At 47.7% G+C, this 18,752-nt stretch overlaps 1 protein-coding gene and 1 long non-coding RNA gene across 4 annotated transcripts in view; one reads left to right on the top strand and one right to left on the bottom strand.

Moving 5' to 3' along the window:
- Positions 1-10,457: 10,457 nt before the first annotated feature.
- On the bottom strand, positions 10,458-16,202 carry LOC133152726 (uncharacterized). 2 transcript variants are annotated; one of them, XR_009714183.1, is made up of 3 exons: positions 16,100-16,202; positions 12,999-13,132; positions 10,458-12,759 (listed from the first exon to the last, which is right to left on the bottom strand). It is a non-coding gene; the product is annotated as an uncharacterized LOC133152726 (long non-coding RNA). The 2 variants fall into 2 exon arrangements; XR_009714182.1 differs by lacking the exon at positions 16,100-16,202 and adding an exon at positions 15,497-16,078.
- Positions 16,201-18,752, top strand: part of tshz3b (teashirt zinc finger homeobox 3b) — a 23,446-nt gene continuing 20,894 nt past the window's right edge. Inside the window, exons 1-2 of one of the 2 annotated variants that reach the window (XM_061276497.1) lie at positions 16,201-16,601; positions 16,858-17,265. In XM_061276497.1, coding sequence (XP_061132481.1) covers positions 17,226-17,265 — 40 coding nt within the window. In that variant the 5' untranslated portion in view covers positions 16,201-16,601; positions 16,858-17,225. Of the gene's footprint in view, positions 16,602-16,712; positions 17,266-18,752 lie in introns of those variants that run through there. The other variant, XM_061276498.1, reaches the window with a different exon arrangement.

Genomic DNA, 18,752 nt, shown 5'->3' with positions numbered 1-18,752 from the left:
AGTATTGCACGGAATCGGCCCCTGCTAGCTTAATGCTAACACCGTCAAAATCGTGCCGTTTCGATGCTTTCAGCACACAAATGGTGGAACAACCTCAACAGACATCACAAGCACATTCTGCGAAAAACAATGAAGGACGATTGAGGGTCCTATTTTTGAAGGTTATTGAGTCGAAATGTTGAGGTTTTGTTGTTTATGTCTAATGTAATATACTGCCCCCCGGTGGTCAAGGCAGGCACAACAAACTTTCCCGTTGAAGTGCAGAAATCGAATGTTACGCGCCGCGAGCGGAAGCGCTTTCAAGTTGAGCGCGAATACGCTTCCAGCTATGAATGGGATGGAATGGGAGCTCGCTCGCTCGCTCGCTCGCTCGCATTGTGCTAAAGTGAGCCGTGAGTCATAATGTGCATTTGTCTGCAGTGAAGCAGACAGATGGCACTGGGATAACATGGTGATCAAACAAGCAATAAAAAGCAGCTTTAACTCACTTTTATAGTGGAGGTGCGGCGCAAAAATGGCATAAAACACAATAAAATCAAAGGTTAGCCTGACGCCACGCCGTAAATATGCCGCTTCCTGTTTGTCATCGTCGCTTTTTAGCACTTTCATAGCCAACTTAGCGCTTTTGCTCATCGCTTCTTCTTCTTTTCATTCCCCCTCCCACAAAGACAGGTTCGCTTCGTTAAAGACAAAATTGTCGCCAAGGTTGATCGTGGTCGACGTTTTCGGGTTGTTGTTTGCTTGGGCCGCGGACGCTTCGGAGAACCTTTCCGAAGACATTCCGTTTCGTTTCAAAAAGTAGGTTAGCCTCGCGATGATTCCAATTAGGCGTTTGTCAAATTCACGGAAAGTTCTCGGATGATGACGACGCTTACAAAACGTTAAGCTTGTTTCGTTAGAGACTCGATTGTCTTCAAGTAAACTCTGTTGGTTGACGATGTTTATAAAAACGCGAGGTTTGCGGAAGGCTATAAATCATCCTCCATTGAAATATTTGCCTGTCAACTGCCCTAAATGTTCCCAAAGGGTGGATCTTAACAAAAAGCGGCACGTTACGCCCGCTGACGAGTGAAAAGGGTCAGCGCGCGTGGCGCAGCAATGCAGCTTGGCAGGTGATTTGTTGCCGCGGAGACTAATGAAGTGGTGGCAGCGCCACCCGGCTTCTTTTGCAAGATCAATTTGGCGGCGGCGCAGCGCGCACCGCCGTTATGAATGATGGAAACCTCCGCGGGCCATCCATACTGAGAGCGCCGCTTCGCGCCACGCCGGGCATCACTATGCGGCCGTGTACCTCGCCACCGCCGCCGCCGCCTCCCACCAATCCGTGAAGGCGGGATTCAGCCATCCTTCTTGTTTGCAGAAAAATGCATTAGCGGCGCCCTCCCAGGCAGTTAGCGCCACTGCGTCAACATTACACCCTCTTCAGTTTTTACAAAACTTGCTCACAAAGTCATCTATTTACTTATTTATTCATAGCTAGCTAGCTAGCTATCCATCTAGCTATGTCATTGAAATTGGCATGAATATGTCTTTGATGTGAAAGGGTCTTTGATTTGATGGATGGGCCGCTTGTTAGCAACATTAACAGTAGCCTGGCCTTCCCCCGTTAGCCGGCGTTCTTACTCACTTTGATGGACTAAAACGGCAGCTCAAGAGGCTGCCGCTCAAGAGGAGCTTTTAAACAGTTCATGCATAATGCGCCAGATATTTTAGTCGTTGGCGGGATAATGAAAATGAGCTAAAGTGGCACGTCGCCCCAACCCCCCCCCCCCCCCTCCAAGTGAACTTTAGCCCCTTCCAGTGGCGCTTTTAGAGCATCTGGGTTAGTAATGAGGCACATGCAGATTTGAACGCTAATGGCGTGTTTGCCTGCATGATTAACAGCGACGACCACGACTTTTTTACGACTACGCCGAGGCTCCTTGACGTAAAAACGGACAAAAATATCGTGTAGTCCTACCTGGATTTACGACCTTCTCGACTTTTTGAAGTCACGGGCAATCGACGAAATGAATCGTGGCCTTTTCTTGGAGGGGTTGGAACCCATCCGGGAACTATATCCATATATGTTGATTTCCACGTACAAAATAGGTCACGGTGTCAAGTGAGATGTTTGGAAAAATGCGTACATAAGACTATTTGTAAAATGGAAACACCTATGTTAGCTTAATTGCGGTCTGCTTTTTTTAGGCACGATTTGATCAACACAGTCAATTTGCTTTGAGGTTTATGGAAATGTGGTTGTATTTACGAAATACATGGACACAAACATTTGTGAGCCTCATTAAAGATGACTATGGGAAATGACATTTTGTGCAAGGTTATCATTTGTCCTCTCTATACATGTTTTTTTTTTAACTAATGCTGATCTTCCCGGCAACACGCAACAACAAGGAGGAAAATAATTGGCGAGAGGGTTTTTTTGCATTCCGATGTGGCTCATCTGAATTTTGCGTCATCTGTAAAGCTGTCACATCCGCCGAGGGCTCGCAAGGGAAAAGTGGGCCGCCGCCGCCATGAATACTTGCTGGAGTTTTGTGCTTAGATTAAAATTCAGCCCAAAAAAAGGCAAAGGGGAGGAAAATTGAGCCAACGTGGCGACGGTATAAAGAAGAAAAAGACGGAGCGCGCCGTGCTTTTACGGGTCATCTCAACTATTCCGATTGATGGCTTGAAGACGGACGGGCCTCCCGCGCGTCTTCTTTTATGGAAATGTGTCCAATTGAGGGAGGAGGGGGATGGCCTTCCGACCGCCTCGACACCGCGCCGCTTCATCCTTCTTCTCCCGCCGCCCGAGTGTTTTCCTATTTCCTCAAGAGAGCAAAGCGGGCTGCGATTGCGCCGGCAAACAAATGAGCTTGATGCAGATGGCGTTCTTGTTGACTGTATTCTACTGGCATAGAAACTTGGATTAACATTTATGAGATGACTTGCGCCAAGTGAGCGATGCACCAAAAGGGAATTGCTTTGGTTCCCAACAGGTGGACGACGTTGTTATTGAGCTCTGGAAGCCTTCATGGCGCCTTTCGAATCCTATTTTGAAAGTCCAACTCGGAAAATTTGCTTCGAGCTGGTTTTTTCACGGGCACGTGTTGGAGATGTTGACAAAAGAAAGAAACAAACGACACGGGTTGAACCAATTAAGATGTTTTTGGAGTCGACTTTGGAGAAAGTCGCATCAAAGTTGATTTTTAGTTTCCCGGAGGGCTTTCAGTCCGTCATTTCTCACAGTTGCGATTGGAAAACGCCGCCGCCGCCGCCGCCGCGAAGGGCTGTATTTTGCATACTCGGCGATATTTTGAATTATTCATTGTTAACAAGTGACTTTTCTTTGGTGTGTGAGTTTTAGAAGACATCGATTTTGCCTTGACAGCGACTTGAGGAGATGCAGTGTGACTAAACGCCAGATCACACGACCTAAAAGCTGAAGAGCGGCACACAAACAAGGCGGCTGGCTGCGGTCCACATCCACTTCCCCCGTGACGTCAAACAAGACGGAGGGAGCGCGCCATTGAGTGCTCCGGGTCCGTGTATTTTATTTTGCCTTTATCTATTATTCAAGTCCCCATGATTAATTCAGGATATCAAATCAAGATGCAGGAAATCAATCACGGCCGCCTTTGGATCTGCCTCTCGTTAGACGCGGCTCGGGTCCAGGTCCCGGGTCTCGGCCCGTGGCGGCGGCGGCGGCGGCGCTGGCGCGCACTTCTGTGGGGACACGCTGAAGCACTTAAGGCTGCGAGCGGGGCCATGCGGACCTACTTAGGCCGCATCCGATTGAGTGGTCGGGCTCATTTTATGTGTCGCGCTGAGAGAGGGACCGAGCCCGCGGCCCGACGGAGAAAAGCTCGCTTAACCCTTTGCGCGCACGACCAGGGAGCTAGCCTGGCTGGCGGGCCGGCCGGCCGGCTCAGGTTCCTTGCGTGACGTTTGAATGCTGCAACAGTTTGGAAAGAAAGCTTCAGCTGAGTGAAGAAGAGTGGATTTTCACTTCATTTTTAAAAATTGTGTATCCGCAAAAAATGTAATTATGAATTACGAATGATGACAATAATTAAAAGTTTCACAATCCATGGGGCATTTCCATTCATTTGAACGGGGAAGGAGGATTTCAGTGTTTTGCGTCACGAGGCGCTCATGGAACAAATCATTTGTATTTTGCCAGGTGGTTCTGATGTAAAAAGTTGGACAACTGTGGGAAACAAGCGGAATGGAAAAAAAATTTGGATCCAGAAGCAGAAGACGAAGCCACTTGTAGCCTGCGGAGCAGATGTTGCGAGACGGCCCTATATCACCATCTTTGCTTTTATACCAGCGTCGGCCGCCATGATGGGGAAACCCGCCGGATCAATAACGGCGGTCAAATAACAACGCCGGGGGGGGGGCGGAGAATCGTCTGACTCAAAGCAGACGCAGTAATGTCACGGTAAAAACGTAAGTCAGCGGTAGGAGAGGCGACGATTTACGAGAGGAAACGCGTTTCTGTATTCTCCCGGCCGCCGCCGAGCCGCTGGCTCCGTGGCGGCGATAATTTGTAGTTGTTAAAGTGACACGGTGTTGGTGGGCCGGCCGCGGCCAGGAATGTGGGGGCCAGGCCCGACAATTAGTGCTGCGTATATCACACGGATGGGAGAGGGCAACGCGCACGAACCAGGAAGAGCCTCAGCCTATGCCAACAATTTGGGAAACAAACACAAAATGACATTTTTTGCAAATGAGTTTTTTTCTAAAAAAAAAAGACTGTCAATTCAACCAAGGTGTGTAGACTTTGGTCTTTCCCCTGGTTTGTTCATATTGTTTCATTGACTGTGTTGAATGTGACTTTTCAAAAAAAATGCGTACCCTTTCTTAGAAGCGTTCATAATTTTGACAATGGTAGACAATATATACAAAAAGAACAACTTACTTTCTTACGCCACATTCTCTCAACTGTTTGCCCACTCCTTGCTGTCCTCTTCAACTTCTACTTCTTCTGCTTCTTCTGAAAGAACAACTTACTTTCTTACACCACATTCTCTCAATTGTTTGCCCAGTCCTTGCTGTCCTCTTCTACTTCTATTTCTTCTTTTACTTCTTCTACTTCTACTTCTCTACTTCTTCCACTTCTACTTCAACTACTTCATCTACTTCTTGTACTTCTTCTGCTTCCTCCTCTACTGCTTCTGTTTCTTCTTCTACTACTTCTTCTTCTACTTCTTCTTCTATTTCTTCTCCTTCCACTACTACCTCTTCTACTACTGCCTCACAAAATCAAAACATTGGAGTCAAAGTCAGTGTTACTGTTCGTGATATGCCATGTTGCTTGTATAGAACTGATTCAATAAAATAAAAAGTCAGTTACTTTTTATCCTCTCCTGCTGATTAACAAAAAACTAAAAATCTGGAAAGGATTTCTTTTCTGGGAAAAGAAGCTCGTCCACAGAGGTGCTTCTTGTGTGACCTTTGACTATTTGTCTACCTATAAACTCTATAACTTCATATCTAATCAATAAATGAATGAGTTAAATTTCATATTTCGATAGATTGAAAAATCCATCTGAAAAGTGCCTTCAATCCACAAGGTGATGGATGAGATATAAATGGACAACAGAGGTCTTCCCGACAAGAGCAGATATCAGCCAATCTGCAAGCCACCTTGCGGTGAAAATCACGCTCGCTTCACGTTCCCCCGCCGTCAGACAAAGCCGCCAGTCGATACGCCTCTGCGATACCAGGCTGAATAATTGAAGTAATGAATGACCTGTGGGCAAGCGTTGGCGTCCACCTTGCCCGTCCGTCCGTGGTGCTTCCTCCACGGCCTTCCTCCCAAACGCTGTTTTCAAAATTCCAGCGTTACCTGCTGACCTGTGTGAATTCTTAACGCACGCTCAGCTGTCCAAAGTGTCTCCGTTGACCTTTACCTGGCTTCTCGGCGCCGTCATCTCGCCGTGTCGGACAAAGACGGGGAGGAAAAACATTTGCAGAAAAAAAAAACCTCTGTTTGTCTAGTACATGTTGACAATAGTTTCGTCTTTTGTTTTATTCGCCGTAATTGAAAAATAATTCAGGCGGCGTCGGGAGGAATCAATAAAGAATTAATGAAAGGAGAAGGCGGCGTCATTAAAGGCAATAAAGAGGGAGATGCCATGATGAAGATGGCATCACGCACGCGCACACACGGATTCCAGTGTGTGTGTTTTGTGAGGAGGCGTCCTTTAAATCACATTTTTTTTCCATTTGTTTGCAATGCGATTACAACCAAAATATGTGCGGCTGTGTCAAAATTGCCATACTCCTCATAGCAGCAAAGAAAAATAATCATAATGATAAAATAATTTTTTTTTTTAAAAAGACGTATGCAATGGGAAATCCTCCAAATTGGAACGGGGCCTTTTCAAATGTTTGGGCTATCTGCCAACGCAAGCGCAGGGTAGAGCCACAGATGAGACCGGCCCGTCGCTTGGTGACGTGGACGCGACCGCTAGCGTGCATGAAACAACACGGGCTGTAATTGGAAGCTCCAGCCAAAGCAAAGCGGCGTCACTCCGACCCAAATCTACTGGCAGTGTGCAAGGACGCCTGACTCGCTTCCGGGGCTGGATTTTACGGCTACTTTGTCTCTGTTTTTATACGGCCGCCGACTGGAGTATGATAGGCAAACTGAGAAGACTTCATAACAGGAATCTATTGGAGCTCATATTCACTCTGCCATAAAGCTGCCAGAGGAGACAATAGCGGCTGAGGTTAATGGCCGACCGGGCCGGCCAGATGATTATTGATTAGCTAAAGGTTGAGCTAATCATTAGGCTTCATCCATTTTTACGCACTCCTCGCCGTGACCTTTACCACTCGGCCCGGATTTCTCCGTACGATGATTTGATCACCTTCTTCTTCTTAGCCTCGTGGGAGGAGGGATGGCGGGGGGGGGGGGGGTCGTGATGTAAAACAAGATGGGGAATGCCATTGAAAAGGACATCAAACATACAAATGCCATGAAGATCTTTGAGCGAGTTTTACACATTGTTCCTGGTATGAGGACATTGGATGGAATTGCAAACATACGCAAAGCTACCTAACTAAAAAAGGGACCGACGAAGGATCCGACAAAGTCAGTCAAGATGGCCGACCATGGACAAATGGCATGGCCGCCCGACCGACCGACCGATGGACTAAATGAATTGAGCGACAAACTTAGCGATCCCCAGGATGACTTCCATACATTTATGAAAGCTAAAATACTCCTCAAAAACATTTTCCAGAGGTAATAAAAGTTTTCTTCCAGGGTGGAAGGAAGGATGGTGTTGTCGAAGCGCAATCATAACATCTGTATACAAAAGGTAACGTTTACGGGCGATGCTATGTTGGCACGCGCCGCCGCCGTTCTGTGTGCACCGAGAGTGAAAGCAGTCAAAATGTGAAACATCCGCTCGGAGGAAAGCCTTGACATGGTGACAAGGAAATGGCTCGCGTCTAACAGCTCTATTTATTGAATCCCGCCCAATGTTCCTGGCACCGGCGGCCCTTTAAGCAAACCCAGACGGGACGCACATCTGCGCCCAATCACACGCCTCTGATCCCCTTGCCGTTTCCATTTTGTTTGCCGGGAGGGGGGGCGTGGGGGCTGGGAGAGAGACGCCATGTTTATTTGAAGTAACGCTCAACTACTGAATGGCCGCATGTCCAGGGAGAGAGAGAAAGAGACCTTTCAAGTCCAACTTTAGAATTGGTTGACTTCCAATTCACAAATTTGCTCCTAGGAAATAAAACATCGATTGACAATTTGAAGTCAGATTTTAACACTCTTAAGTGTCATACAAGGAGCTAGCTCGGCGTTAACACTAATGAAATACTCCAGGCGGAATGAGAACATGCTAACAGGTGCTATGCTAGCAAGATGACCTGGCTGTTTGACAGGATTGACATTGTTCAACATTTGAAATTTAGGAAGAAATTGAGAAAGATTAAGGACTGTGCATCAAGCCTTATTTCTTATGAAAACAGATTTATTGCTAACATGCTAAAGAGTTACTACGCTAACTAAAATGTGATTTTTGTCATGGTCAGGAGCTGCATGTTGAGAAGAAAAATGCCAAGTGAATTGATTGGCGCCTTGGACTATGATGTCACACTATGATGTCACGCCATGAGGTCATTTGAGCGCTTTACCCTTCCCAAGCAACGACTTTGAACTCCGCCGAATCTAGCGGCGAGCGTACGGTGCGGATGATTGAACTCATCCGCCGTGGCTTCTCGGCCGACTAAACCGATTCCAAAGCCCCTAACCCCCGCCCTCTCCCTCCTGTCTTTTCTCCCCGCCGCCTTTCATTTAAATATTTCATCCCGTTGTCTTTTGAAGGAGGGGGGGGGGGGGGGGGTAGACCCCGACGCCAAAGTGGAGCACAGAAGACATGACGGCGTCTGAGGCGGCGTCAGGTGGCGATGATAAGAAGTGAAAAGGTGGAGAAGACACGGACGGGAGTGATAACTAATGTACTTCCTGTGTACTTCCTCCTCGCCTCCTGTCAAGCTGGCCCGCCGCCACACCCGCTCTACGTCAACACGACACCCCCCCCCCCCCGCCCCCACAAATGCTCCGAAACTACTGTCAACCAATCCGCTTTATGGCGCATGCCTGTGTGTGTGTGTGTGTGCGTGAGTGCGTCAGTCGGTCAGGTGGATCACACAAGAGTGAAAGAAGCACTTAGCGGAAAAGTGACGCCTCCCCCCTCAAATGCACGCGTTTGGTGGCGGTTCCAGGCCCGAAGTCAGGCGTGCAAATCTTGCCGGGAACAAGAACAGGTGGACGGGACAGGATGAGATTTCCACGCCCTGTTGTGATTTGGAACACGGCGGCAAAAACACGACACAAAAGAAACGTAATAAAAGACACGGTTTGGCTCTTAACACGTCGCCTTGTCAGGCGGCTTCCCGGGTTTAGTTACGAGCGCTCGACGTGACATCATCGGGTCAACTCTTTGCCTTTTTGACTGGCTAAGTTAGAAACTAGAAATGTCAACAAAAAAAGAAAGTTGTCAATGGAACGTGTTTCACCTTTCTCCATTCGTAAGTGCCGATGAATACATTTTGGAATATTCCATTAGGGTAAAAGTCACTTTGTAAAGTTTGTCTGCACTTGACTAGTTAGCTTTAGACGCCACGATGTCGCTCTTATTTCACATTTTGGAGGAAATAAATAACTTGCCGTGATCGAAGGGAAAGGGAAGAAAAATGAAAGGGTGGAAATATCGATTTCCTGTTTGGCCTCATTTAATGTGAAATTGCATCATTCATCACTTTCACAAAACCAATAGTGACTCCTTGGGAAGAAAAAGGCCCGAAAAAGACACGTTCCATACTTTCCAGTGAATTCAACTTTGAGCCACTTTAGTTGAATTCATTTTTGCGGCTGAGACACAAACTCATCTTTGAATCCGTCATGGCGGCTTGAACATTTTTTTTTTTTTTTTGCGCCTTGAATTTGAAACCCCAAAGATGAAGCTCAAAAGTCGTCGTCTTGGTTTTGGGTCAAACCCCAACTTTGAAAGCCTCATCCTTGCTCGGAACCTTCACTCCATGCCGGAACACTCCGTCTATTTTGACACCCGACCACTGTATTAAAATCCGCGGCCTAGCTTGAAACCCTTGAAGCACTCACACATACACACACGCTTTTTGTTCCGCTTGCCAGCCTGCTCACTGAACCTCCCTGCGTTTGTTTGACCTTTCAACTCTGAGCTCCCTCCTCAGGGGAAAATCACTATGATACACACACACAAACATGAACGCATGCACACGCACACACACATGCACAAACACACACACACACACTCACACACATTTCTTCATGTTTCCAGTGAGTGGATTTTGCCTGGCTGGTGATCATCCCTAGGAACAGATAAAAGGATGTATCCAATTCTCAATCCTGGCACACACACACACACACACACAGACACACACACACAGATTAACACTTCCTGATCCTCTCTGGGGAAGAGTGACACTTGAGAGGGGAAAGCCTGGGCCAACATCCTCTAAACCTGCGATGCGTTGTCAGGGCAATGCGCCGGTCAGCGTGCGTCCGCCCGCCGTCCGTCCGTCACGCCGCTTCCCGTTTTCACGGCCGTCATTCAGAGCCCCGAAATCCCGCCGTCCTTCTCCGCCCGGTGGTCCTGCGCGGTAATCTGCGGCGGCGAGCACCATATGTGCTCTTTTGCACTCATGTCAGCTCAGCTCACGTCTCCGCTAACCCGTCCTCCGTTTTGTGCATGCTCGGGGTTGACTTGAGATTTCCGGTCAAAGTTTTTTCCTTTGGTATTTTCGGCAGGTTGCGCCATTGTGGGAGTGAACATAGGTGAGGTCACGTTGCTTAGAGGCCGCCTTCAACCCAGATTGTTTGCTTCCATGTGTCAGGACACACACACCTCACCTCGCCCGCCCAAAGATCTCAAAATGGTGTTTTTAAAAAAATGATGACAATAACATGTTCAACAGATTTATTTCGACAAATATTCAGATGCTTTGATGCAGGCTAATATTTATGGAAAAACAATCCAAAAACCACCACCACATCCATCAACCTGCATTTTCATCAAATCCACCAAAAACCATCAGCGTCACAATTTAGACCTGCTTTGAAAAACATGAATCAGACTGTGTTTAAATTTATTAAGGTACATATTGAAAAAAAATGCCAGAGTTAATACCAAAACACATCATTGGCAAATAATCAAGCTCAAACCCTAATTGTCATTGCGGCGTGGCCGAAATCAATGCGTCGGCTAGTCCCGTTAAGGCTTTCCCGTTCGACTGGAAACCTAACTTGACCCTTAACCCTTCTTTAATGAAACCTGGTGAGCATTCCTTTTGTTTGTCTGTCTGTCTGTCGCCCGCCTCTCTCTCACCAAGAAATAGACTCCTGCCGCCCTAATGAGGAAAATGGATGGATGGCCGGCTGTCCGTATGGAAAAGGGAAACCGTAAGCGTGCCAGCCATCAGCCTCGCCCCGCCACGTAAATGCAGACGCAGCTTTATTAATAAAAACGTACAGCGTAATTAGTAACACGACAGACGCACGGCAGCGAGGCGGCGCCGAGCGCCATCTTGTTGGATTCTCCGAACCAACAAGTCGTACTATTTCCTCCCTCCCCCAACCTCCTTTGATGATTTGACCAAACGTGCACACGTTTCCCAGACTTGGCCCGACTTCCTCGTTAGCATTAGCGCGTGTTGCGACGATGAAGAGAATGCCATTTGCAGTGGCAACCAAATTAGGAAAGCGCCTTCTTTCTGCTCCGTGCGTGTGTTTGCGCTTCCCCTTGGGGGCTCTTGTCCAGGTGGTCCCCCGAGCCCCCCGCGGACCCCCGGAAAAGCGTAGCCCATGTGTAACAGTAATGGAGAGCAGCGAGCGGCCTGCGGTGGCTGCAGCAAAGAGCTCCTCCTTAATGGCTCCTGCACATGCGAGGCTGGATCGCAGCTCTCTCATTAACGCCACTGGACACGCTACGCTGTGCATGTGTGTGCACGTGCATGTGTGCACGTTAGAGAGAGAGAGAGAGCGAGCGAGAGAGGGGGAGAGAGCGAGAGAGACAGAGAGAGAGAGATTAGAGCTATGCATGCGAGAATTGGCAGCAATAACACAAGAGTTTGAGAATAAAATATTTTGTCTCTGTGTGCGCTTGTACATGTCAGAACCCGTAGGCCTGTTCTTTCTATAGACTCCATAGGAAAAGTCTACACACCCCTGTAAAAAGAAAAAAAAAGAAGAGAAAACCTTTTGACCGTTATTGTGAATGAGTATTTTTTGAATTTTTTTTCGAGATGAAATTAATCAATAAACAGATGCGATATTATGCTTGCACAAATGTGCACACCCTTGCATAACAGGGGTTAGAAATAAAAAAATCACATACCACTTTTTGTCGCTCTGATTAACCACAAAAAGTTTAGTTCAGTGTGTGTGTGTGTGTGTGTGTGTGCGTGCGTGCATGTGTGTTTGTCTGTTTGTGCGCCAAGGAGACATCAACATTTGCCGTTGTAACAGACCTTTGAGTACTTGAGTGATCTCATCTCCTCTTTTGTATGTACTGTGTGTGTGTGTGTGCGTGCGTGTGTGTGTGCGTGTACTTCCGTGCACGCCACACGAACAGCGTCTGCATGGCTGAGTGATGTTTCCTTTTTTATTCATTTTTTCTCACGCTGTAAATGTTTCCTTTCTTCCTCGTTTGCATTACAGATGTTACGTCTCTGTCCCGCATGTGTGTGTGTGTGTGTGTGTGTGTGTGTGTGTGTGTGCGGTAAACAGGGCGCTTTGCTGTGTGCACGGAGGAATTTGCCCCAGCAGTCGCCATCAGTAATAGCAGCTGTAATGAGCTGCAGCTGTCAGCATGTTTCCGCACACACGCACATAAAACACACACACACGCACCCAATCCAAGTGCGGCGACGGAGGAAGTCGTGAGTCACTCAGCGGCGCGCCGTCGCACTTTGCGCCGTGCGAACTCTTCACGCTGGCATCACAAAGAGAACATTTGTTCTTGGGATATGCCAAACAAAGAAGAGCCAGTGAGCTCTTGTCCGGAATACCAACTGAAGGCAAACTTCCCTTTGCCGTCCGTCCGTCATACGTGCCGTGCCGGGCTTCTGCGTGAAATTGCGTCATCCATTGCCGTTGACCCTCTAGCGCCCTCTGCTGCCGACCAAAATTGATGTCAAAGCGCCAATTTGTTTCCACATGGCAATCATTCCACGTTGACTGTAGCTAGGTGTCTTCTTTGGGGTGACCTATGGATAAATGACGCCGACCATTGTTCATTTCATCTTTTCTTTTTTATTCCAAGTGACGTGCATTTGGAAGTTTACTCGAAATGGCTTCGTGTTTAACGTCAACGCACGGTGAAACCTCCAAGCTAGAGCGCAAATTCTCAGGCTTGAGTGAACTTTTTTTTGGAAAGTCACATTTAATGACAAAGAGGTTTTTTATGATAGTGTTTTTTATTTTGTGTCCATGCAAAATGAGTTACCCATAGTTGACTGGATCAGAAGCTCGAGTGTTCACTTTCCGGCTGAAAGGAAGCGGCCGCAACTTGCTCTCCTTCCTCCTTTGTTTTCGTCTTGACTTCCAAGCACTTGCGACGTCTTCCGGCATCCAGGTCGCCTCAAAAAGACAAAGACAGAGGAAAATGAAGCCGACCCAGACGGCCGATTTGGACTCGACGTTGACAGATTTCGCCGAACATATCGAGGAGGAAAATTCCCGTCTTTGCACGTCCCTCTGGAGCATTTTTAGCCACATTTGCCAACGGTGCCTTGATCCAATTCCTCCAATCCGACTCCATGATCAGTACAGACCAAAGCGAGTGGTGCCGCCATTGGCTCGCTGCACTAATAACGCCACGGCCCAGCTGAGGCGGCGCTTGCTTGCGGTTGAGACCGCCGCTGACCTCTGCTGACCTCTGCTGACCTCTGCCAATGGTTATCTGCCTTCACTCTAACTTTGTAGATGGCACTTTAATTTTGAGGCAGTGTGCACGGGACAGTGATGAATAGGCTGCATCAAGGAGGCTTTAAATGAGCCCGCTCCCCGGTGGCCACGGCGACCGACCGCAACATCACATTTGTGTGTGTGTGTGCGTGCATGTGTGTGTGCGTCTGAGCGTGGTGGTTTACCAATAGCGGAGCAAGAAAGAAACAGGGCTGGTCAGCACTTGCCCCGCCGACCCCGCCTGCACCGCAGCCCGACCCGACCCGGCAGGAGGCGGTGAGGACGCGGCATCCATTTTGTCTTCTTCTGACTTTTTTTCCCTTTCCTTTTTTTTCTGTAATCCCCCCCTTCTAGTCAACCGCCGTTTTAACGAGGTTCTCCACGTACAATTTGAGGTGCCAAAATAAATAACTCATCGGTTGCCCTATTAATAATTGTTTTTCATAATCGAGTAATCACTTGGATGATTTTTTTCCTTAAAATTGTCCAAATCCTCAGATTTCTTAGTAATTATTTTCTGATTTCTTTTTGATTATCTATTGGGGGGGAAATAATTGTATTTTGATTTTGTCTTCTTGGGCGTGTCGGGGTGGGGGAGCAAATGCCAAACTAAATACTTAACTTTAGGGAGCATCACATAACCAATGACTTGTTTTTTGCTTTTGTTCATGTTTCTAATATCCTTGTGGATTTTCTTTCTTTTTCTGCTCGTCTGACAGTATTAACACGAAAAACGACTAGTTTTGTGCTTATTCTCCAGCAAGAAGAAAAAGAGTACAAAATAAGTGGAATCATTTTGCGTCAACAATCTCTTTTTTGTCATTCTTAACAATTTAGCTTTAAAATGCTGACCCACTTTACACACTCGCACACGTGTTTTATTTTTTTGTTTTGTTTTTTTTAGCAGATAAGCGCGCCGCATTTGCGGATAGGATTATATTTTAGACATCGAAAGGGAATTCAAGTATTTACTTCGCCCCCACCCCCACCCCTCCGCCCCCACTCCCTCCCTCCGGCCCGGATCCACGTTCAGGTTCCTCTCTCCGGTCTCGGCACGCATCTCGGCGCAGCAATGGGGCGCAACCAACCAACCTGCAGGTTCTCACGGCACGACCCGACACGACACGCCACGCGGTGCACGCATGTACGAGTCGCAACGTAAACATGGAAGACATCACATGCATCAATCACCATGTGAGCTGAGAAAAAGACAAGTGAGCCAAAAGTGGACACGCACAAGCGCTAAACATTTGAAATGTGGATCATAAGGCCAATTCAAATTTTTCTTGTTATCAATGTTATCATCCTCAAATAGAAAACACCCAGCCACTTTGTTTACGCAACATTTTTTCAAATGTAAACTCATTTCAAAGCAAATCGTTTTACAGAAAAAGTTGCTCGATTGAAAGCCAAATTGAATTTAGGTGACATTCTGGGCTATATATTTTTTTTTTTTTAGTAAAAATTGCGAGATGGGTAAAACAAGCCTGGCGTTTTTTTAATAACGTTAAATGAAACTTTTTGCAAGGTGCTTTGGCACTCTTTAAAAATGTTGCTTTTCATATCGAGCAGTGACATTTACTTTCAATTTGCTACTTTTTAACTGTTAAAACAACAACAAAATTAGCAATGTGGTCCTTTGTCATTTTATGGCGCTTTTCTCAATCAGGTCAGAGCTTTGATTTCAAAGTGTTACCACACGCGGACAACTTTACTTTAAACTTTTCTTTTCTTTCTATCATCTGTAATAGTATCCATGGGAGCTCGAGTTTGAATCTATTTTATTCCCACGAATATCGTGCAGGAAATTAGTATACGAATAAAGTCGCCAACACAATATGGAGCATTTATAAACACGCATGAGTGGTCATTTATTTCTAACAAATTGAACTCATAACACGAAGTGAATCCAAACTTTTTGTCAAATATTTGCATGCACGCGGAGACCAAATTTAGTGAACAATATTCTACGGTATAAATTGACGTAGTTATATTTCATTTCACAACAATTTGAACATATATAAATGTTGTCTTTACCTGCGAGTGGCCGCTGCGGCTTGTTGTTCCCGTTCAATACAAAAAGAAAACAAAAAAATCCAAAATCAAAACTTGTCCATTTTGATTGATTCGCGAGTCTTTTGCCGGTGCGCGTGCGCGCACCAAATCGCTCTCCCCCTCTCTCGCCAAACAAGCCAACGTGCGCGCGGACGTGTCAGTCACACTGCAGCAAACCGAAAGCGTTTTGTGTGTGAGACTGTGACGTGGGATTTCGACGAGGTGGGAGGGGGCATTGTAGTATCCTGCGTGCGCGCGCGCGTGTATGTCCGTACTTGTGTGTGCACGTGTGTACGCCCGCGTGCATGTGTGTGTGTGCGCGTGTGCGCGCGCCAGAGAGAGACTGATGATGGATGCGCCAATGGAGAGACGGACAGATGCTTGGGCGGATCTAACGGCGCGCACTGCTGCAGACGCGCGCACATTCGCGGCGAGATCTGCGGGGAAAACATCGTCCACGGACGGATCCTCGCGGCTGCCAGCCTCCGCTACGCGACCACCGCCTACGTTCTCCAGGAACGTGGTTCCATTCCCGCAGCACATCTGGCACGGAGGACAAAGACCAAAGAAGAAAAAAGCACTCACCCTCGCTGTCCATGGCGAGGACGGGATATACTTCATCCTGAACTTTTCCTGGCTGCAAAAGTGGGAATATTGAGGGAAGAGAGCGCAACCCCCCCCCCCCCCCTTCCCACCCCGGACAACTTTTTATTCCTCGCGTAGCTCATTTAAATATCACCCCCTCCCCAAAAAGAAGAGAAGAAAGAGGAATTGCCATAAAAGAAAAGTGCCACCTCCTTTTTCCTTCCTCCCGCCTTCCTTTCAAGCAGGAAGACCCAATCAAGCGCGCATCTCATCGATTCATAAGAACTAAAAAAGAAGAGGAGCGCGTGCACGTGCGGGGGGGTTAGGGACACTGATGGACCCCTTGTTCCTCACATAACCTCCCTCTTCAGCCTTATCATCATCTGGATTTGAGTTTTTGTCTGGGGGTGCGTGTACATTTTTTGCGGGGGGCTTTGAACACCTGGAGGGACACACACACACGCGCGCACACGCTCCTCGTGGTGGCTCGGGTCCAGTTCAAGTAAGTGCGCGTGCGCGCAGTGGTTGTTGTGATAAACGTCGGGGGCGGGGGTGGGTGGATGGGGGGCGTGGGGGTTGAGTGACAGGGAGACGGGGGAGAGACAGAGCCGCGTTACGTGCCGCCCATCATCAGCCTCGTAGAGGTTCAAGTGTCGAGGAGGCTCCACGCGCCCCGTCCGCCCCCCGTTTTCTGTTTATTTTCTCCCCTTTTTGCGCACTTTTGACTGACGCCCGTCGTTTGATTGTGTCCCCTCAAGCGCGCCTGTTGCAGAAGATCACGCACGCACGCACGCACGGACGGACGCGCGCACGCTCACGGAGGGGAACCGTTTAACCTCCACTCCCCCCCTCGCCCGGCACCGAAGCGGCGACACGCAGTCAAGCCGCGCCGATCATCAGCCAGCCCGGAGAAGCAAGCGAGGAAGGACGCCCCCACCCCTGGTTCTCCGCTACCTCCTTTTTTTTTTTTTTTTTTTTTGCTCGACCCGCACACGCTCCATCGATGCGGGAGTCCTGAGCGAGCGAGCGAGCACCGACGAAGGGGGGGGGGAAGTGTTCCCCGCGGGAAGCCTCGCATCAGCGGGGCCGCAGAGGAAGCGCCTTCCCCGGGGTCGGGCACGCCGACATGCCGCGGAGGAAGCAGCAAGCGCCGCGGCGCGCCGCAGGTACGCACCGGCTCGCTGGCTTGCTCTCACACGGTCGTTTGTGCGCGTGTGTGCGTGCGTGCGTGCGCGTGTGTGTGTGTCTCGCCCACGCACATTTACTTACTTTTCAAGGAGATTGAGGGGAATCCGTTTGGACTTAGTGATTTATTTGAGTTGAATGAGGTCTTCTTTTGAATTCAGCGGCATTTTTGGAGCTTTGAAAAAAAAGAGGGAAAATGAGCTCATTTTGTGCTCGTGTTATTGCAGCATCTCTCACTTTCTTGCAACTTTCAACTGCCTTCAGATGAATTTGAAAATGGCCAAATCGGCTAAGCAACGACGTGGTTGGTTGTCTTTGAAAGAGAGTTGATTTTGCACTCAATTCAAGTCTCAGTTCAAAACACACCGATTTGACCTTTCCCAAAATTCTCATTTTCTATATTAGCGGAGGTGAAAATGATCCAACCTGAGAAAAGTGCTTTCATCAATATTGTATGGTGTTGCCAACTTTTGGACTTAATTCAAGCCACACACAAGTAGCATAACGTTGCTGTCTGCAGACCCAAATGGCTTCATGGACTTTGGCTGTGTTGGTGGTTTTGCGTTTACGCTGTGACTTGCAGACAACTTTGGATGAAAGCGTCGTCGCATATTGCCTTCAGAAGAGACGTTGACTCGCAAACGAGGTGTTCGAAAGAGAAGTTGCAAACGGGTTCATGGCTTTGTCGACTTTGAGTGACGTTAAAGCCACCAATTGGATTTGAAAGACACCATCTTGTTGTCCGCGGCTGCGGCAATGCTAAAAAGCCATCCAACGGCTTTGTCGGTGCGCCGACGTTTCTCTGCGTGTGGGAACCGTCGTCCGTCTCTTTACGTGCCTCGCCATGGACGGGCGAGCGGTCCGGGCCAGGACGTAGTCTGCCCTTCAGTCCGGGAGAAGATGGAGCTCCCTCGTGTGAGGCCACTTTGACCTGGATGGAAGCAAAAGTCCATCTGGGTAGCGTTGTGGTCAAAATGAGCTCAATGCGGCTCTCTTCAGGTCTGCCTTTGCCACAACAAAAATAAAAAATAGACTTAAGTGCTCTTTGGTATGGGAACCATAGCGGCAGATGAAGATTTACCAAAAAGAAAAAGACGCTGTGTCACTTTCTGACCATTCTGGACAAGATGTGAAAAAAATAGACAGAAATTCACTTTGACAAATGAACACAAAATGGTGTGAATTCATGTCTCTTTTTGGGGTCTTTGTCTTCATAGTCAAGTGATGTGAGGCACTTTTGACACATTTTGACAAAAGTGAAAGCTGCCTGTTGCCCAAAAAAGCATAAACACACACACACACTCACACACGCTCACACGCACACACACACTCACACGCTTGACAGGACATTTTTTTCATGGGTTTATTTTTTTGAACTTGTCACTTGTTTTTATAGTTTCTTGTCCATTTTTTTTTCATTTTGCCACGTTGCGTTCATTCTATTTTTCAAGCATGTGTATTTTTTTAT

The sequence above is a fragment of the Syngnathus typhle genome, linkage group LG4 (assembly GCF_033458585.1).
Source record: "Syngnathus typhle isolate RoL2023-S1 ecotype Sweden linkage group LG4, RoL_Styp_1.0, whole genome shotgun sequence".
Lineage (NCBI taxonomy): Eukaryota > Metazoa > Chordata > Actinopteri > Syngnathiformes > Syngnathidae > Syngnathus > Syngnathus typhle.
Note: the sequence above shows the minus strand (reverse complement) of the source record. Positions and strands in the feature narration are given on the sequence as shown.